A 21,472-nucleotide genomic window follows, 5' to 3' on the forward strand; every position below is an offset into this window, starting at 1 on the left:
ACAGCTGCTTGTTCCTTAAAGATGTCAGTGACACGGACGGAGATTTCTGGCGCCCCCACGCGGCCTGTTTAAAGCACCTTTCTTGCTGTAATAGATCATGCAAAGCAGCATATTTGCAGATAACCACCAAAGAGCAGACAGTGCACATGGACCCCCCCCCCCCCCCCCCCCCCCCCCCCTCATCCTACAGTTCGCTGCACCTGTATGACAGGCCGCGCTGGGAGCTCAGTGTGGACTGGCCCTTTAAGAAGGATAAAGACGACGTCCCCCCCGCACGAGCCGAGCGCATCGCCGCCGCGCGCTGCACCCCGTCGGTGGTCCTCGGTGGGGCTGCAGGGCTGATTCAACACCCCCGCGCTTCATTTGAGGACAATTTCCACCAAGTGCACTTTTCTATGAATGGCAGGAGGAGAAATGTGACGCGGCGCTCGGCCGGTTAGCTGCTTCGGTGCGTTTCTGAGTCGGTGAGTCTCATCTGTGTCGCTCGTAGACGGTAAATCTGTTTACACGTCGCCTCCCGCGCTGAATTTAACAACGAAGCGCAACAAACTGCTGCCCGCGTATTGTCCTTTTGTGAGCTTTGCTCCAGTGTTCACACAGAAGAAGCACGGAGGGATTTCAGAGCGTAAAGTTGCCGTGTTGTGTATCTCTGTAGTGGCCATCTTTGGGCTAAGGAGATAACAGCTACTGTCACACCGGTCTCATCCATTGTAATGGGTGAAAGCCTTACACAGGCCCAGTCTGTGCTGAGGGGGTCATGGTGGCATTGATGAGCTCTCTTTAATGTGACTAGAAACAACCTCTTCTGCTCCAATATGCTGGAGGTGTCACTGAACCCAAAATAAACCACCACACATGTAAGTGAACGGCAAACAAGAAACAAATGCAACCCAAAACAGTACAATCTAATGCTGCACTGCCTTTTAATTTATATAAAAGTGCTGTATTTTTTTACATTGTATAGGTGTCTTTTTTCCTGGTCACTCATTCAGTGTAAATGAATCAGGGTAAAGCCTTAAGCTCCACTGTCATACCACAATAAGTTCCTTATAATAATAATAATAATAATGCAGTATATTGATTGTCTGCTTGAGCCATCTGTCTGAAAGCTGTGTACATTAGGTCCATTAGTGTAACATGCAGCACGCTCCTCTAAAGACTCGTGTCCTGCATCTTGGTGCAGAAGCTCAGCCAATTACCTGATCCTGCATTTCAGTCAGTCGTGTAGTAGAAGATACAAACGACTGCCCACTGCAGTGGAGCTTTCTTGGGATTTCTTGAGCATTTTTTTGTGGTTCGCTTGTTTGTCCTCTAAGCAGTAATGCGCCCTCCTTCAGTTCACACACATTCTCTAATGTATTTCCACTTTGACGCTGGTCTAAAAATATCTCTCCAGGCTGCTGTTCCACTCCCACTTTTTACACCAGGGTAGGATTATGAAGAGAAAAAAAAGCCAGACAATTGCTTTCTTTTAAAACTTTCATCTAAATCCAATCCCATTTAGATAGGTAGATTAGTCACATAGATTAGTCCTCAGTCTCTTTTAATTAAAATGTAGCAGCACTTCCTCTGATTTAGACTTTTCTGTGACAGATTTAGTGAGGATGCTGTTAAACTAATTAAAGCATCACTTATTTATTTATTTATTTTTTGGCAGAGTGGAGAGTCCTGAGCAGAAGCACTAATTCTGTCACTGTCCTCTTTTCTCAGGGAGGGGAAGGCTGCTGGTCTTGGACTACCTACATTCTGTTGTTTCAGGACGTCCTGAACGCCAGCCGGGCAGAGCAGGCGCCCCCTCGTCTCACCCCAGAGAGCTTCCCCTAAATAGATAATAATGGAAGACAAACGCAAGAAGCGGAGCCCAAAGGTGTCTCTCCCCCAGCCCCCTCCTCCCCCGATCAACCCCCGCAAACTCTCCGTCCTGCCTGCCAGCAAGAGTGCCACCTTCTCCCTCGGCCTGCCGCAGCCCCCCTCCCCCAAGAACAGAGGCAAGTACAAGAGGTCCATAGGAGCGCCGGGACAGCCCAAAGAGGTGTTCGCCGCCGTCGTAGCTCCACCAAAGACCACCAGGTTTGTGTCATAACTCAGCAGGAAAATCCTCCAGAAAACACCGGTAGTTATAAACAGCTGCTGCAGGTGTTCTTTGCACGTCTTTCATGTCCGAACAGATAGAGTGAGATAACGTGTGATGGGATACAGTGTGCAGTGTGTAACCAGAGAGAGATAATATCCAGGAAATCAGCACCTAGCAGATTTTTATTGCTTTTACTTGAGCAATATCTGACCTGTTCTGAATGTTGTGAAGCACCAATTCATTGACTACATAAGCACCTTTTAGCTGTCTTATATTTGATGCTAGGTTGTTACATTTTGTGTCTATTTTTCATCTTCATATATATCTTTGTTGCATGTAGACCTCTCACTGCTGCCATACCTTATATTCTGTTTTTTAATATTAACTTGCTCTATATATATTTTTTTATTTTGATACATATCGTTTTCTTTATATGCATCTTACTCCAAAGGAGCTAACAGCCAAAGAATTTCACATGAGTGTCCTGATACAACGGGACCGACAATAAAAATCTTGGATCTTGAATCTAAGAAATCAACTTCTCTCTTGTGAAGAGGATAAAAGGCCATACTGGGAGTAGTAGAAATATGCATTTCACCTCAACCTTTAACTAAAGACAGAAACAATGGATACTTGCAGAAGATATTTTGTCCTCTGTGTGTGTGTGTGAGATGATTTTACCGATGGACTGTTTTTGAAAAGTGTGGTCATGAGTTACAACATCTGATTGATTGTATGATTGGGATGTTTTCTGTCTGCCTCTCCTCAGGCCCCACAAGGAGAAGCCCAGGGCCCCCCAGCCAGCAGGGCCCAGTAAAGTAGTCCAGTCTTCCCCTCTGCAGCACTCTTTTCTCACAGACGTCTCAGACGTGAGAGAGATGGAGGGAGGCCTGCTCAACCTCCTCAACGACTTCCACTCAGGCAAACTACAGGCTTTTGGTAAGATAACCTTGATTAGAGAGGCCACCGGGGGAATATTCTGTTACAGGCTGAAAATAAAAGCTGGTTGAAGAGTGGCTTTGCTACGTGAATCAGACTGAAATCAAATAGCTGTGCTGCTATTTTTGCACATCTGCTGCCATGGAAATACTTTTGACTTTGCAGTAATCCTCCACAACACTTTTAAAGGAGTTAACACGTGTTGGGGTTGACTCGTCTGATTTCTAGGCAAGGTGTGCTCCTTTGAGCAGCTGGAGCACGTTCGTGAGATGCAGGAGAAGCTGGCACGGCTGCACTTCAGCCTCGACAGCCACGTGGAGGAGCTTTCAGAGGACCAGAGGAAATGTGCGTCAGACCACAACCTGGAGCACCTGCTCTGTAACGTAAGCACAAACCACAGCAGCACAGGGTCGCCCTCATCTGTTGCTTTTTGACATTTGTTAACAAAGTTACAGAATGCAAGTTGTACGAGTCTTTGAATAGTCCGTTTCACTTTTTGCATGCGAAAACCACCTGCTAAAATGACAAGAAATCAGTGTGTGTTTCATGATCGTCTCTGCCATGGTGGACAAGCATCCTGTGACTCTTTAGTTTAGCCTGGTTGGAAGTTCCTCAGCGCACAATGACGCAGGTTTCACTGCTGGTTTTTACAAAATGTCCAGCCTGAGGTAATGGAGTAAAGATTTCACCACTGAGACATTAGAAAAAAATAACAATAAAAAATCTGTCTGAAGATAAAACCCTCCATTAGGTCGATTCTCCAGTTTTTTTCTTTTTGTTTTAAACCACAGGTCCAGTTTCTTAAATGAACGTCTGCAGTTTGATGGATTGAATTTCAGATATATAGCAGTGTAGTATTATATAGTATTTAGTATTGTTTTTACCTTCCACTCTGGACAAAGTGAAACAATTTAGTAGGAATGGTGAAATATTATAATATAACAGTAAGATTGCTGAAAATAGTTTCCAGTACGTTTAAATGTTAATGGTATTATCCAGCGCAAACGGCAGTGTGCAGTCCAAGAATGCCTTGAAAGAGCTTCTATTGTTAGCGTATGGTGTGGCTCCCAGTTACCCGGGCCTGGGGCTGGTATGCTCGCTGTGGGGAAGTGACAGAATTATGTGTGAGGGAGGTGAGAAAAAGCCTTCAGCTCATTGCAGACGGTGCTGCCAAGAATACTTGGTGGATAATCGTGCCTCAGAGCAGATGGGCTGTCAAGCGCCTTTCCTTTGTGTGGATAAGAAGTGAAGTTGACTGTTTGCCTTTGTAAACAATGTAGTCGGATGATGGGAGTTGAATTCAAATATTGACCCGACACAAACAGGCTGTTATGTAATGTGATCACATTGGGTGATTAGTCCCGTGTACTGCCACATCGCTGTTTATTTTTGGCTGCTTCTGTTTTCCCCTCATCCATTTGTTCGTTTGTTCCTGCAGCTGGAGGAGCTCAGCACCTCCATGTATCCTTTCCTAATTGAATGATGGGAATCACCCGGCGCTCTGGGGCGCAGCCGCTGGATTTAAACAATCTGCTCTCACTTCAAAGTCCTCCTGTGTGAATCCTTAATGTGTCCGTGTTCAGACAAAAGCTCCACTTGGCTGAGAACCAGGACCTGCCCAAGACATCTGGTCCCTGACAGAGTGAGGTGCGGAGCGCGGCGACCACACACTCATCTTCTCCCAACATCTAACCAGTCCAGGTTGCCATGGCATTGATCCAGCTGCCTTAGTAACAGAATGGAAAGATCCACGGGAGGGGGGCCTATTTTTCCATTTGGTCAGTGAAGCCAGGAGAGCGATACAGGGACTCAAAGCAGCCGAGCATTAAATCAACTCTCAACCAAAATCCTAAACCTTATTCATGGCACAAGAAATGGTCAGAGGGCTTATCAACAGCTGTGTTAGAGGAAATGTGTGTGTTCAAGTTTTCAGCATGTTGTTATGATCGTGGCTCCACTTATTGGTTACATCATTTGGTAACAAATTATTGACTCCAGGTGCAGTCTTTGGTTCTCTGTCACACAAAGCACATTTCACAGCAGCTGAAGACTTTGTATCATTTCATACTATACCGCCTTGTCTTTTGCATAATTTCAGGTGTATGTCTCTGTTAGCAAAGGTAAGAAATTTGAGCCATACTTTCGTAGCAGACATGTTTGACCCCTGCCGACAAGGCCACTGTGGTTAGCTCAGAACTTTAAAGGGAGTTTTCACTTTTGCTATTATTTAGAGTAACACTCCCTCATTTTATATCTTTGCTTTTGATACTGGAAAACAGATTGGATTTAATAATAGCTGGGTGAACCTTTACGATGGTGAGCATTTTAAAGGGACTATGTGAGGAGACCCAATGTATGAAATGTATGTTTGATTAACTTACACGTGCAAAATGGTTTATATATGTTTTGCCAATGTGCAGATCAGCTACTGTATTTGTTGACACTGATGGTTTAAAGTAACTTTTGAATTGGAGGATTGTCTTTATCTTTTTTTTTGTGAATGCTGGCCCAGTAGCAGCATGCCCCCAAGCACAAGCCAGCCCCCACCCCCCAATACTGAAGTGCTATAAAAATCACCTAGTGACTCTCATGACGGCACATTCAGAGTAATGCAGCTGGCAGTCATCTCTGTACAGTACACGTTCAAAATGGCAGCTACTTTCATAGAAAAAAGTTTAGGGGTGGAATGATGATTTTGAGGTGTGCTTTCAAACTCGGCAGTGATGTTCCTTGTACTGATGTACTATTTAATCCCAGACAAGCCAATAAAAGTAACATTAGTGGTCAATCTGAAACATCAAAGCATGTCGAAGCACGTGTGCATTGAAAAACTAATTCCAAGTCTTTTTTACAGCTTGCTAAGCCTACCTCTTTTCTAAGTCCTTGGCCTGGATCGCCTCTACAATCAAACAATACGTTTGTCGTTCTAATTACTGCGTCACAGATGTATGCTGTAATGTAGGCTGTAACCTACGATTATTGTCATTATCAATTGATCTGCGGATTCTTTCCTCAATTTACTTATTTGTTTAGTCTATAAAACATCACAACATACTGAAAAGTGTCCAAGACAGTGTCTTTGAATGTCTTCAAGTGTCCGACCAACAACCCCAAACCCAACGATTCAATGATGTACCGCAGAGAAACTCAAGAAAGTTTGGACATTTTCTCTCCAAAAACAACTTTTAACAAGTAATCTGTCATCAAAACAGTTGCTGATTACTTTTGTGGCTGTCAGTTGATTTATGATTTATTGATCAGTATTTGCAGCTCTGCTTCACAGCCAGTTCCTACTGTTATTTTACATATTAAGAGGGGCATTTCACCAGAAAACTGGTTACCATTAGCTTCACACATGAACTAGGAAATACAGAAAACTTGTGAAGAATCTCGTGTATTCAGTAAATCCAAGCATTAATAAAAGTAAATGAGGCATCTTAAAAGGTATATGTGTGTGTTTCTTGATTATAATTTAATTCACCTTTCACTGTGAGAAGCTGTAAAGTATAACTGTCAAATGTAGACATTAACAGCTGTGGCTGGTTCCCCTCCACCCCATTTCTAATCCCATTACAATCTGAATGAGGCACCTGGAAGTTAGTTTTACAGAAATAAAACACTTTATTTATATATCAATCTGTCATTGCTCTTGATCACAAACAAATTCAATATAATTTAACAATAGATGAGTTGAAAGGCTACTTGAAGACTGGCACTATACTGAGACAGAATCAGATCTGGGTCCTCACTGTTTCTCAGGCGACCGTTGGAGTAAAGCTGAACTCCTTTTCCTTTCACGCTGCCCAGGAGAACTGCTTCGGACCCCAATCAGTGTTCATATATATCTCCTTAACAACAGTTTGATCCTACCAGAAAGTTTTGGTCATGCAAAAAAGAAAAAAAAAAAAGACAGACGGTACCAACTCAGCACATCATTAACAGGACTTTTAAACCATTACACAATGGATAAATTAGAAACTGTACCATCATACAGCATACGATTACAGATTAAACTAATACTGTGCAAAAACACATTTGAGCTGTACAAAGGTATTTTGTACTATTCTCAATAATCTCAATTCACAAATGTTTAAAACTACAGAAGACATTTTAAAAATAGCACATCACATCGGATGAAACATCAAAAATATACAACTTTCAGGTCCCTGTCTTCTTCCTCGTCTTTTTGTGCATTTCAATTTTACATTCTGCAATTGTGTCTCTGATTTGTCTACAGTACATGTTTAGTTGATGGAAATAAGCAATGACAATCATGGGATGGTAAAATGTAAAACTTTCTTTCATGATAATGAGCTACCTTTTCAAAGTGCAAAGAGAGCAGGTTGTGTATGTTTAAGACCTGATGTCAGTATGTTACAATTGTCCAAGCTTCCGTACCAGAGGAAATCTCACTGAGATAAGAATAAGAGCTCCTAGTTTGAAGGACTTTCTCTTTATTGATATAAAAGTGCAGGCACTATAAGAAATGTACAACATCTCTGTTTTCAAGTAAGGTCAGTGTTTATATGTTCTTCTCTTCCAACGTCTGGATGTGTTCGGATTCTGTTTTACCTTTAGGATAAGGTCCTCAAGACCTCGTTTAAACATTTATGGACATTGGCAGGCTGAGAGGCAGCACAGTCAATCAGGCCGGACCCCATCTGTGTGTAAAGGGCTTGGCACAAGTTGGCAGTAGCAGCCCTCACGCTGCCGCCCCGGCCATGAATGGTGCCGCTGTGGGTAGAGGTGCCCAGGAGGTGCCACAGCAAGGGCAGCACTTTCTGCTCCACCATCTGGGGCTTCCGAGGGTAGAGGTCTGTCACAAGAACTGGAAACACCAAGTGAGAAGAAACAAGGTGATGGGGCATTTAAACTAAAGCGAGGGCTGAGACTAAGTCCTGCTACAGTGTTCAGAATTATTACAACAAACATACCTGCAACCTTTTCAATAAGATCCACCTTTGCTTTGCCGTTTAAAAACTGAGCCTTGGTGCAGAAAGGCTGAAGAAGAAGTATGTTATCTGTCACGGAAACAAAGAAAATCACAAAGTCACATACAGACAATTCTCCAATTAGACTGAGCCTCCAATTTCACCTCTTCCAGAAATATCTTAAAATGAGTACCAAGATTTAAGATAAGTGCATTAATAGCTCCAATAGCAGCCGAGTAGATGGCGCTGTTCTTGGAGTTGAGGTGATTGTCCACGATTGCTGGGACCAGGATGTTGACCACTTGGGACAGGTTGTCCTTCAACAAGTGGATGATTTTCTGTAGAGACTCGAGGGCATACAGGTTGACCTTGCTGTTGGACTCCTGTAGCCTGGCCTTGAAGGCATCGAACACCTGAAAGAACACAAAGGAGAAAGAAAGACATTTGGATGAAACGATGGTAACTGGGAGCCAAAGCATATGACAAAAAAAAAAAAAGCTAGCACTTACCGGGAATATACTATTGATGACCATGTTGGGGTTGTGCTGGCAGTCAGCTGCTAGCTGGTCGATTCCCTTGATCCTCTCTCTGAAGTCCTTTGAACCCAGCAGACCTGAGATCTGCTTGATGTATTCGGTCTTGTCTGCAATACTCTGAGTCTGAGATCTACAGCTGTAATGGCTGTTAGACTCCCTGTAGATGATGCAGAGTTCATCAGATGGTTCACTTTTATAAACCTGTGAGTAAATTATGAATGATGTACTTCCCAAACTTTGTTTGATCTTTACATCCACCTGTTGGTCTGATTGAGTGGCTCTCTAGTGAGAGATGAGGCTCTGACTGTACCACTGCCTGGGAGGGAACGTCTACCCCTGGCTGACTGGGTGTCTTGCGGCATCTCACCAAGGCCCTTAAAAAACCCCAGCAATCTCCAGGTAAGACGACAGTGTGGACTTAAACAAAAACACCAATAATATGCAACGTGTGCAGGAAAAAACACAGTACCTTAGTCTTGAGGGTGAAGACGGTGTCTCTGACAGTCGGCAGGTCTTTGGTGGGGATATATTTCTCCAGGATCTTGTCAAAGTCAGGGTGGGATGACAGAGACAGCAGCATTCGCCGCCCAAAGTACCTGTGGGTTGAGCCAGTATAGTAGTATGAAGAGAATGCAGATATCGTGTAAATCGGTCTTATGTAAACTCTGCTATCTTTGGTCCTGCAGATGTCATGTCCATAAATCAGCTGCTTTGTTTTTCTAGGATGTTTTCAGATTTCCAAATACATTATTACAAACACTTCATTTGGAGAATTTCCTATAAACCGTGATAAGAGTCATCTGTGTAAACCCGACCATGAATGACATGAACATGACATGAATGAGGCCGAATGGCTCCAACCTTTAAAAACCAAGGTGAATACACGTGTAGCAGCTAAAAAAGTGTCCCTACATACTTGGTGATGACATTGTTTTCACATTGTCCACATCATGGTTTTAAAGCGTTACCATACACTACTACATACCTGGTTTCCTGTGAGGAGTCTTGAGTGAGTTTGGTGATGGCAGGTAAGATTCTGTCAGTGAGATCTTTACCTCCAGACAAAAGGCGTGCAGCACCAACCTTGTCTACCAGATTGCACAGATGCTGGGCGGTGCATTTTCTCACCACTGCGTTGAGGTGACTACCAACAGAAGGGAATTCAGCAAGCAATGATCGTTTTTTCAATTATTTGATGTTAAGAATGGTGCATAAGTAGCCGCAAAATGTCCAAATTATTAGTGTGGTGAAACAGCACACATACTGACCTAAGTCCCCCAGAGAGTAAAGCATTGATGCCACGAGTGGGTGTGCAGTGCTGCACCATGCAGTCCAGTGCTGCGTCCACATCCTGCCTGATGAAAGCATTACTCTCCCCGGCCTTCTGCAGCAAAGCTTTAACTGTCCCATCCAGCTCCTGGTCCATTGCCTTCTGCATGTGAGTGTACAGGTCTCCCAGGGTACACACTGCAACCCTGGACACACCTGACCGCAGGTTCTTCACCTGAATAAGACGGACATGATTACTGCCTCGCCAGAAACAGGATCGTTCCAACCGCACACAACAGAAAACTGAGGTAGATATTAAAGATATCTATCTGACAAAGAATATATACACTGAAAAATGATCTTCAAAATCAGATATTGGTGTAAAAATCAGGATCAGTTCAAGTTCAAATGGAGTAAACCAGTAAAATTAATACAATTCAAAATGATATATACATTATACTACCTCTTGAATGAGAGACAGACAGACATCATGAAGCCTGGCCTGCAGTGTGTCTGAATGGTAGTGAGCCAGACTGCGCAGGAATGTCAGACCCTCGATCTTCTTCTCCCTGAAGTAAAAATATAAAGATGCAGCTAGTAGCCATTTTCATTGACTTTGTTGACCAAATGTTAAGTTATGGTTCCTGCTAAATATGGTGTATGATGAAGGGGGCTGTGCTTGTTTCTACAAAAGTATATAAATGTATAGCTAATAGAAACTGGAATCTCTGTAACTTGATATTTTTCTATTAACACAATTTCTAAGCTAATCAATACCTGCAAATGCGTTTTTCATGATATTCTACATTGTTTCAAACCTGTGTAGATGCCCTGGATTTGAGTTATCAGTGTGATGGATCAAACCTATTCTGAAACAGTGTGGCTGAAATACTGTAACGTGCAGGTGTGTCTCACCAGTCCTCAGAGCTCAGCAGGTTAAAGCTCTGCGTCAGCGCCAAGTCAGGCTTGGAAAGTGGACACAGTTCCGGAGGCTCGGAGGGATTTTTCTTGTGACCCACAGTGCCAGGGGACAGCTCATCTAAATGGCCCGTCAGACACCACACAACACACAGACACACACAGATTAGGTCTCGTGTTACATCTCTATCAGTCAGAAAACAAGCAGTGTGTGTGGGCGGCGGTGCATTAACAGTAGGCTGTCAAAACAACACATTGTGGCACATTACCCAAAGCAAACATCTTATTCAGCCATGCTCTGATGGCTCTTGCAGTCTAATTAATGTTATAATGTTTTCTATAAACAAAGACCTGTTAAAGCCCTGGTTCATCTATTTATAATGTGGTAGAATACGGCTGAGTTACAAGCCAGCGTCAGACCAACTGAGAGATGACAGATAGCAACATAATAAAGATACACAGTGACATTTTTTGTTTGCTTACAAAAAAAAAACGATGATCCACTAACCTGAGCTGTGGGACAGCGATGGTCGGGTTCTGCTGAGACTAGGGGCCCTCCTAAGACGGGACAGGTTTTTGGGGTTGGGGGGAACTGTAGGGGGGCTTGGTTGATGGGGTGGGGTGTAGCACTTGATGGGGCTTTGGGGTCCTGGTGGGCTGACAGGACTGGTGGGGCTGATAGGGGACTCATCAGAGAGAAGGTCTGCTTTGGTGGAAGTCAGTGTGCTGCCGTTCAGATGCAGATCTACATCAGAGCAAATCAACAATTCAAGTCCCTGGATGATTTTATTTCTTTAAAGAACATGAGGATAAAATGAAAAACATCATAGAAAGATCCAAGACATATAGCTGAACAGCTGGGTATGGTTCACAAATGTTTCTCTTGCCTTTGATGATCAATACTCGATTCTCCTCTGTGGGTGAGTCAGACAGCATCTGTCTGACTCTGTGGCGAATCTTGTCTCGCGTGTGGTCTCCTTGACTGAGCTGCCCCTCTTGCTGATCCAGACACTGCTGCCGCGTCTTATCCCGGCTAAACCTGGCGTTCATCCTCTGCTGCATACACATTATTAAAAAACTCACCAAATGGGTCTTTGTGTGATGACCTTCACCATGATTTACCACTGGACAAAGTGTGACTAACCTTAACCTCATCTGAACGTGGGCTGTCATCACTGTCTAGGTGATTGGCAGTCGGAGCATGGCCGTAAATGCCTGCTGAGGCATCAGTGGGGGGGTTGGCCACAGAATCACCCTGCTCAAGTAACGAGGCGACTCCTGGACGGCTGGAGGACGCTGTAGTGCCGAACATGCCTGAGATGCATGGGAGGGATGTTTGCAGTGAACTTCAATTATCGGACAGCTGGAAACCAAACATTCTCAACAGCTAAAAGAACCCTTAATTACATCAATTAAAACTATTAAATCCATCAATTATGGGAAAAAATGCCCACTGCAAAATTTGGCTTTGTTTTTATGTAACTCCTTTCAGTCTGTTGTAAAACAGCACTCGGCCAGAACTGCTTGGCATCCAAACAGAATATTAGACAACTGAACGATGGATTATGGATGCAAAGTAAAATCTACACAGCCTGACCTCTTCCAATGACTCCTTCAGGCATATCTGTGGCTGGTGAGTTCCTGCTGCTGTGGCTCTGAGATCCTAAGAATCAAAGCAGAGGAATGCTGATGGGTTTAATTATTTAAGCACGCAAAGTATTAGTACCAGGTAAATCACAGAAAAAGCTCTGCTCTGTTTGGAGTCACTGCTGACTGACCTTTGGCAGGCTTAAGAGCTCTGACTGATTCACGGAGCGCTGGTTTGACCAATGGCGGGGACGGTCCTGCTGTCTCTTCCTCAGATTTGATTGTTCCGTTAGAGTAAGTGACTCTCTGCCCAACAACACCTACCTCAGATGACAGTTCATGTCTCTGAGACGATCCTTTAAAAAAAAGAGAAAACATAGAGATAAAATAAGATAAACTAATCAATAAAACACACTGGGCAAAAACATTTGATCCCTCTTATACCTTGAAGGCTGCTGAAGTCCATGGACACAGAAGACCTCAGTTTTGCAGAAGGCACTCTTGCAACGCGAGGCTTAACTCCTGAGGAGTTTCTGGGACTGTTAACAGATGCGACAAGTGAGAAACTATGCTAAAAAAAATGTCTGTTCAACACCATGGTGTGTTTTGACATGTCAACTTGAAAACATCTCATAGATTATCTTAATGACTGTGTTTACATTGGGCAACTCTCACATGATCTTAATATTTCTTATAAATGACTGCTAAAGATGCATCAACATCCAATCACATCATCTAGTCTACAAGAGGAATCTAGCGAAAGCACAAAACTTTTATTATAATGTGAAGTTGTTGTGAAGTTGTAAGTATGGGTCTACTTTTGACAGACAGTGATGGAGGGACTTCAAAAGCAAAAGAAATGCAAAATGTAGCAAAACGTGGATCCTTTACCTGGTTTTGATGCCACTGAAGCTGGAGTTGGCGACTGAGCTCAAACTGTAAAGACCACTCTCGCTGGCTGAACTGGTAAGCATCGGAGAGGTTTGTGATGATGAGTCCAGAAAGGGGCCCAGCCTCACAGCTGAGTCAGGGCTGTCTGGATCTGGATCTGAACTGCTAAGGCTCGCTTTGGCCCTCTTCTTGGCAGCACTGTTGCGCAACGAGCGCAGGGAGTTCAGCATCTGTGAGCAACACACAAATTGACACATTTGAGCATGGAGAGGAGAGGAACATTAGCCAAACAGGCTCTGGACTAGCAGAACTTGCTGTGTCCTGTATTTTCCACCTGAGTCTTTCTAAGGATAGGATAGGATAGGATAGGAAAAACCAGACTGTTTTGCTGACCTCCTGCATATCCAGAGGATAATCCTCCTGAGGCTCTTGTGCTGCACTGATGCTTTTAAGGTCCAGATGAGGGTCCCTCTCTAGCTGCTGATTCTGAGGGCTGCCTGGAGCATTGGACCTCTGGCCATTATGGAACTGGACCTGCTCTGCTGTTGGGACAACTGGTGAGATAGACAGGTTTGCCCTGGTGCTGCTCAGAGCCCGGCGGAATGATGAAGTGGAGGAGGAGCTCACGAGGGTGGCACGGAGAGGCCGGGGAGAGCATCTGCTTGAGAGATGATCTGCTAAAGGGGGCAAAACAGGGAGGATAAAAAAAACACAGATGATGCAAAGAAGCCACATCATTTTTGCATTCAGCTGATATCCCACATGTCGACATAGGTCTCTTCAGTTGATTACCTGTTGCTGCTCCTGTTGTGTCGCTCCAGGGGCTGGTGTCTCGCTGCTGAGGGCTGTTCTCTCTCTTGTTGGGCCAGGTGTTGGACATGGAGAGGGAGGAGTCTGCGTGACGGCGGGACAGCGTTGGAGTAAGCATGCCTCCAGGGAGTGTAGCCAATGGATAGGAGGGTAGTAGGAAGGAGCCGGACGTGGTGGGGTTCGAGGGGAGGGAAAACGTGCGCTCAACACTGGGGTTCCTTGAGAGCACACGTCCCTTGGATGCCACTGTGAGAGAGGGGGACGTCAGGAACCATGAAAAACCGAAAACTGGACACACTTTACAGGGACGTTTTTTAAATAATAAGCAGACAACTTTGAGGTTCTGACTCCTTACCAGCATCTGGGTCAGAGAAGGTGGTCGTTTTAAAGATGTCGGGGTCCAAGTTTAGGCTTCCACTTCTTCTGAGGCGTGCAGGAGACGCCCTCCTTCTGGAGGAATGTGGCTTCTGAGGCTCTGCAGAACCTAGATGGAAAGTAAATTTTGCCATTCGCACAATAAACCAAACAGGTTTGCACATGACTCAAAGGATTTACCTGACAGTGACAATCCCTCTGTAAACTGATGATTTAAGTGTAAGTGTATTATACAAAGATGGGATAAACTTACTATTCTATTACTAGGTGTCATTTTTACTGTTGGAATCAATATATTGTTTAGTTGATTTACTTTAATTTTTTAAGGTTACCTTCTCACTTACGTTCTGTGATTAAAGTATGTGATATACTATGGTGAATTATACATTGTTTGGGAATTAATCTATTCCACTTTTGGTTTTTTTATCTAGGAAATTTCCATCACTCTTACTAATATCACTATGTATGTATTAAATCATTAAATAGATGATTAGATTGCTTGCTTAACTACCCTGGTAAATACTGCTGGCAAACTTTGCAACTATAAATTTGAAAAGTTTTAAGTCTTGTCTCTCCTGTGAGGACTGTTTTGATTGTTTGGGGGACACAGAGGCTACATAGAGGGGGTCTCACACAGCTGCAGCCATAAAAATGGGACATTGACGCAATAACGTTACACAAGAGTGGAAGAATTTAGCAAAGCACACAATTGTTTTTTTTTTCAGGGTATGGAAAAAAAGACCACATTCAAATACTCTAAGCACATCTCCTACACTTGTAATCTTCATTTAAGGATTACCACAAGCATGCGTCCAGATTACATAAAATATGGTGGCAGCAATCGAAGTGAGTCTAATCCCTGCATAAATTGTGAAAATCAAACAGCCAGTGGGTTAAGGAGATAAAATCCAACATAGAATAGAATAAAATTCACTGAGGTGAGAAACAACATAACATTTTGGCAATGATATCTAAGTATGAAGTTAGAAAATTCTGGCACAAAATCTGGCAATTCCCTGTCACTGGACTTCTTTTTACTGCTTGTGCCCAAACTGAGGGGCAGTCAGCTGCTGGCAGGTCATTTTTAACGTGACGGCACTGACAAGCTGCTATAAACTTTCGACGCCTTGTTTAAGTTGCACAAACATCCCACATTTGCTGGGCTTCATTTTCTACTGCAGTTAACTTACTGCAAGAGCTTCTTGTTTTTTATTTTTACTTCTTTTTGCTTACTATGGTTGCTGTTAGACACTAACATAGACAAATTCATTGTGAACTTATTTGGCAGTAAACCAATTCTGATTCTGATTACCTGCCTTGGCCTTAGTGACATTAAATTAGCCTTCTTCATTGCACATGAGCTGAAACCTGTTACTGAAGTAGGTACTAGAGTCTGACTATTATCATTCATTGTGTCCGTAACATATCAGAAGGCTAGAGTTCAGAAAGCTAATCAGTTGGCCAGAGGTATAGTGTAATGGTCTTTTCGAGCATGTTGTGACCCTGGTATGACACTCATCTGCCTTGCAAACTTACTCATCTCAGGGCTTTTGGTGACATGTGGCGCGCTGACTCCTCTGACTCAGCACACTAATCCAATTTAAAGCCGCTCTAATTTGAGTCCAGCTGAAGATGACCATGACAGCCAGTCAACTGTACTTCACTGTCATCTCACATGGAATAAATGTGAGTGTCATGTTAAGAGAAGGGAGAAGTGACACTTACTGAAACTTGGTATGTAGGTCTCTGGACTCAGCTTCCTGGACATGGGAGGGAAATCTTCACTGGCCACCTGTCAGAAGGCAGACAATCATTTGCTTTAATGGTAACAATAGAGGATGAAGTTCAAATAACTAAAGTCAAGCAATCCTTAAACAAACAAGAGCCAAAGTGTAATTCCATCCAGTGGCCTGAACAAAAGGATGGAGCAGATACTTGACCAGTTCAGACAAGATCCACCGGTATTTGGGTGGATGTAAACAGTAAACGATAAACAGACTTAACTAAATGTACATGACGTCTTCTGTTCTTATCAAACTTTAACTGCCAACCTGCGACCTGTGAAATGTAATTCAAGTAGAGTGAGAAGTATGATTGATTTTTGCACCATCTCTGCCTTTGCCTACAATCTGATCAACGCTCATAGTAGAGAGTTTGTTGCAATTGCAATCAACACTAGAGCAGTAAATAAGCCATGTTTTACAAGCATAACCCTGTGATATCACCAATTATATTTCACGCCCCCTTCAGTAAGTGTGCTGTGTGTTAATGGGGTTGCTGGGAAACAGGACAGTGCTGTAAACAGAAGGTTTTTCAAATGGAGGCTCTAAGCTGGAGCACAGTTTCCAGAATAAAATATGGTCAATTAATACGTCATGAAACACAGCCACTCATCTCAACCTACGGACTTTTTTTTCATTTGAATAGAACTGATGGTTGCTTATGTTTAACGGATCGTTTTAGCTTGTTAGCTAATAGTATGACCCTGGTGGTCATACTGCTTATTCTCAAGACGACGGATGCTGTCGCTGTGCAGAGAAATGAGTCACCTATGTCTTCCAGGAATAGTGTCAGTGATTCTGGAGTTGTTGGCCTCTCTGTTTGTAACAAACTGAGACACATATTCAATGATACATTTCAGTCTATTGTTAACCTACCAACAGATACAGATCACTTTCTAATGGTGTAAAAAAAAGCAGCAGTCTGTGAGCAATATGCTTCTAAGGAAGTGTGTATGCGTGTGTGTGTCTGTGTCTGTGTGTGTGTATGGACTGACACACAAGCTTTGACTGAAGAGGACACTGCAGAACTCTTTGCAGTATGTGTTTAAGATATATTGTCCCTTGTTGCTGCATTTGATCCATAAGGTATCATGAGACATATAACTATATTTAGTTTTTTTTTTTACCCCCAAACTCCCACTGAGAAAAGTGTCACATATAAGATTTTGTTAATCTTTTTGCACTGGTACCTTTGGGTGTCACTCAGCTTGTTCAAACAACAAGTGAAAAAAAATCTGACAGCAGAGAAACTGTCAAAATCCCAGATCGAATGATTGAAATTAATTCATTCCTGCTAAGATTCAGCTTCATCATAACTCTGTAGATTAAGGGAGCCAAAAAGCACACAAAAAGAAACACTCCTTTCATGTTGTTTGCAATTACTGACTGATTGGGAGCAAATCAATATAACTGCCTTGCCATTGAGATGCTCTGTAATTGAAAGACACTCTGGTGCTCCTAAAACCTCTGCACAGACAGCCAACAAAGGACTAAATGAGCACTAATTGCTTTGGATTTCAACAAGTATTTTTAGAAAAAACAACTCCTTGTTGAGTCAACAGCTGCCTCATTCATGTCGATCCATAACAACAAAATTATCCACCTGCTATCAGGGAAAACTAACCCACAATACCTCAGAATTACCCTCTAAGCTGTAGATCTTATTTTGACTCATAGAGTTAGCAAGGACTTATACTAAATAATTATCACAAGAGTCTGCAGTGATGATGAACCTCACCTGTTCAGAGCACTTTCCATTGAGGGTACTGCATTGCTGGTCATTCTCAGTAGAGGAAAAGCTCGATATCTCCCAGGGAAGTTTGTTCTTCCCTTTACCTGCGCTGACAATCCTCCTTTGAAGTGGAAGGTCATCAGTGAGAGAGCCTAAGCTGCCATAGCCATACAATCGGTCACAGTCTGGTTCAGTTCTGTGGCTCCTGGCACTGCTAATCCGCCCTCCGTTCATCACCCAGTCCAGATCAGCTCCAGAACTGTACTGCAGGGTGCTCCGCTGTCCTGGTTTTGGTACCACCAAACCATACTCCACTATCCCCTCAGAGGAGAGCTTTGGAAGGACGTGCCTTGCTCGTCTTGCCTGTACAGCTGCCATAAGACCCTCTGCATCCTCATTGAGCTCAACCATGTCTACAGCTTTCATTAGAGGCTGCTTTTTCCCTGTGTCAAGGCAACAGTCAAAAACAGCAAACAGCTCAAGGGAGGCGTGGCGGACCTTCCTTTTGCTGTCAGCCAGGTATGGTGCAACCTCAAAACAAAGTTTGGGGATGTTAAAATCTTTCCTAGGAAGAGTGAGCATAGCTGCCATAATAATGATAAGGACATCTTCCCGAACCCTTGAATTCTTGTGTTTCAAGTTACCAGTGACAAGATCCAATATTTGTTGCGGTGCAACAGTTTTCATAAGCTGTCGAAACACATTCATGTATTCATTTCTGGTTACGGTACGGGTATCCCCTAGGGCCTTCAGAGCCACAAAGACTATCTGTTTGAAATATTTGTCCACACCTGTGTCTAACTTCAGAATGAGTAAGTTTAAAACTTGTAATGTGCCATGCAGCACTTTAAAATTACTGTCATCCAGCAGTCGAGGGAGAAAACTGATGAACTCCTGAATACTGCCAGGTGGGACTGATTTAATGTCCACTTCTGAGAGGATGTGTTTGAGCTCTTCCACCCCATTTGTGCGATTTTGGTAGTTCTTCGGGTCCAGGAGCTGCTCGTGTAACTCCTGGGAGATCAATCCAGGTATCATTATTGATGGTCTTACTGCTGTGGTCAGATTTGAGAATTCACTAAAGCTAACACAATCCTGTGAGGACAATAATATTCCTCCTTTTTACTTGGTGCTTTCATCCTGAGTGGTTGGTGGTGGAAAACCACTCTGCTGTTAGTCAAGCTGTGAACACAAAACATGGTGGTTAGATGAACGGGAGTGTACACAGAGCTAATTACATTCCTCAGAGTGAAATGAATGCAGCGAGGAGGAAATTTATGTATATAAACACGTTACAACACAACCAAATAACCGTAACTAATTGATCTAAGTGCCTCGTGATCGATCACTGTGAACTAACATTAGAACAGAGGGAGTGGGCACAACCACTTGTGGCTGTCCTGTCCATTCATAGCAGAATAGGTAGAGATGACCTTTACAGCTGTATGTGAAGTTACCTTATTCCCTGCTATTGTGACACTGATTACTGTGAAGTCTGTCGTTTGGAGCCTCAGCCAGTTATACGATATTAAGCAGTGCCCTCAATGAGCTTACAATCAATCCCTGACTACACGTTAACGTTACCGTTAAGCAGCCTGATTAATCGCTGGTTAGCTAACTACATAGAATCTTAGCGTTAGTTAGCTAACCGTTCAAACGGTGCTAAGCTAAGCTAACTACTCCGCTAATGGTGTTAGGACTGACTGAGCTAGCAAAGTTAGAAAAACAGCAAGAAAATAGACCTCGCATTTCTCCTCGGTCCTCTTCGGTGACGCTCGACGAGGCTATCTAATGTTACGTCGTCCAAATGTCCGTGTCATGCTGCGGCAGCTACAGTAGTCTGAGTGCAGACATTTTCCCCGGTAGTTTTAGCTGGTATCTGGAGTCCTGGGAGTGTTGAATGTTTGGGAGCTACAGGGGTATTCTCACAGAGAGGAGCCCACACACACACTCACTCACTCACACTCACACACACTCACTCATATAAACACACGCACGCACGCACACACACACACACACACACGGGCAGCAAAATGGCGAATACATGTCGCAAACTGAGCGCTTCCATGGCGACGCCTGTTCCTGCAGGCTCCTCAGCTCACAGCTGCAGCGGTCTATGTGTTATTATACATTAACATTATGTAACTTATTGCCGCCTATCTGCTGCCCCAGCGGTCACATGTCTAACACAGCTTTAGTCATTTTATTATACTGTATTTTACATGTTATTATACTTATTAATATATTTTAGCTACTGCACCATTTTATGTTTTACCTCTTATATCTTAGATTATATTCAGATTCTTTGTCTTATTTCTTAGACTATGTTTTCTTATGTCTTGAATGTTTTGTCCTATTTCTTAGATTATGTTGTCTTATATATTTGATGCTAATCATCCACTTGTGACTTTCTTTTAAAGTGATTTCTTCTACAGATATACATGAGTTATATATGTGAGTTCACTGTTGGGAGGAGCCCAAGGCTGAAGAATTTTATTGCCAACAACTGCTTCACTGTAATTGTTGTGCTTAAGGCAATAAAGAATTTGTAAATTGTAAATATAATATAAATATCACTTAAAATGTATTGTGGGTTGCTGTTTGTTTTGGTATTATTTCTATTCAGGTATGATGTCAAAAACGTTTATATTTTCTCAAATAGCCTATGTATTTATCTATAGTATATAAAGCCAACCACAAACCCCTACTTTTATAGAAACATAAAAAGAACAACATTGGTCACTCCCTTTGATTGATGATTTAAAAAATAAGATAAGTTAAGATAATCCTTTTTTTTGATCCCCAGAGAGGAAATGTGGGTGGTACAACAGCATGAGGACAGAAATAGGCCTAATGATAAAAAAAAGAACAATTATAATTATGTAAAATAGAAATATGAGTGGAATAAATAGAAAGCAGCAAAGTCAGCAATGTACAGTATAAAAGTTAGAGTAATATGATTCCATTAGCTACAACAGCATACACCACAACATTATATAATGTGATTTTGTAATTATACATAGAGTTGTCTGTATTAGATATGATGTAGTACATTAAACAACAAACAGTATAACATTACATATCTTCTTACATGATATAGTATAATATAGTGCAGTATAAAACAATATATATAGTAAATAAATTATAATATAAGCACAGCACACCGATATAGCTCAGAATAAGATATATCATAAGGTATTGTATGAGCATAGTATATTGTATAATATATAATGAATACTAATAATAATAAGCCATGTCATGGGAGACACAATTGAATTTCAGATTTACTGTAAAATATTCATGAACAATGAAAACTGTTTATAAAGAGATCATTTGCAAAAACAAGCAAAAGCCATTCTTAAAAAGAATAAACCAATGCCAGTTTGTCAGTTTCACTTGAGTGCACAATATAAGAACATTAAAAAAAAATTTCGATACCTTATCAAAACCAGAGCGCCCAAAAAAAAACATGACTGAGATGTCTGTTTTTGTAAATGAACCATTGATACACACTTTTGATGTACTTACTTTACTTAAAATGTATTCAACTTTATACAGAATATTTCACCAATAATACTTAAGAGGCAAATACATAATTACTTGTAAAGTTGCAAATTAAATCTTTAAAT

The 21,472-nt window shown here is 42.4% G+C and overlaps 2 protein-coding genes across 4 annotated transcripts; one reads left to right on the plus strand and one right to left on the minus strand.

The window, feature by feature from the left end:
• Window positions 1-305: 305 nt before the first annotated feature.
• Window positions 306-6,440, plus strand: ccdc28b (coiled-coil domain containing 28B). 2 transcript variants are annotated; one of them, XM_070842357.1, is made up of 7 exons: window positions 306-464; window positions 1,711-2,070; window positions 2,844-3,013; window positions 3,242-3,396; window positions 4,452-4,474; window positions 4,597-4,660; window positions 5,868-6,440. In XM_070842357.1, the coding sequence occupies exons 2-6, from the start codon at window positions 1,835-1,837 to the stop codon at window positions 4,649-4,651; spliced, it is 639 nt and encodes a 212-aa protein (XP_070698458.1). In that variant the 5' UTR covers window positions 306-464; window positions 1,711-1,834; the 3' UTR covers window positions 4,652-4,660; window positions 5,868-6,440. The 2 variants fall into 2 exon arrangements, with proteins under 2 accessions (XP_070698458.1, XP_070698456.1); XM_070842355.1 differs by having other exon boundaries at window positions 4,597-6,440.
• Window positions 6,441-6,864: 424 nt separating this feature from the next.
• On the minus strand, window positions 6,865-19,812 carry LOC139212284 (TOG array regulator of axonemal microtubules protein 1). Of its 2 annotated transcripts, none has more exons than XM_070842798.1 (23): window positions 19,586-19,812; window positions 17,850-19,025; window positions 16,056-16,122; window positions 14,311-14,439; window positions 13,938-14,201; window positions 13,539-13,822; window positions 13,146-13,375; window positions 12,699-12,793; window positions 12,446-12,610; window positions 12,265-12,330; window positions 11,812-11,981; window positions 11,555-11,720; window positions 11,176-11,412; window positions 10,665-10,788; window positions 10,213-10,318; window positions 9,749-9,984; window positions 9,466-9,624; window positions 8,950-9,076; window positions 8,739-8,854; window positions 8,454-8,637; window positions 8,138-8,357; window positions 7,948-8,034; window positions 6,865-7,841 (listed from the first exon to the last, which is right to left on the minus strand). In XM_070842798.1, the coding sequence occupies exons 2-23, from the start codon at window positions 18,879-18,881 to the stop codon at window positions 7,588-7,590; spliced, it is 4,518 nt and encodes a 1,505-aa protein (XP_070698899.1). In that variant the 5' UTR covers window positions 18,882-19,025; window positions 19,586-19,812; the 3' UTR covers window positions 6,865-7,587. The 2 variants fall into 2 exon arrangements, with proteins under 2 accessions (XP_070698899.1, XP_070698898.1); XM_070842797.1 differs by having other exon boundaries at window positions 11,555-11,723.
• Between the last annotated feature and the right edge of the window lie 1,660 nt (window positions 19,813-21,472).

Source organism: Pempheris klunzingeri, chromosome 13 (assembly GCF_042242105.1).
Source record: "Pempheris klunzingeri isolate RE-2024b chromosome 13, fPemKlu1.hap1, whole genome shotgun sequence".
NCBI lineage: Eukaryota > Metazoa > Chordata > Actinopteri > Acropomatiformes > Pempheridae > Pempheris > Pempheris klunzingeri.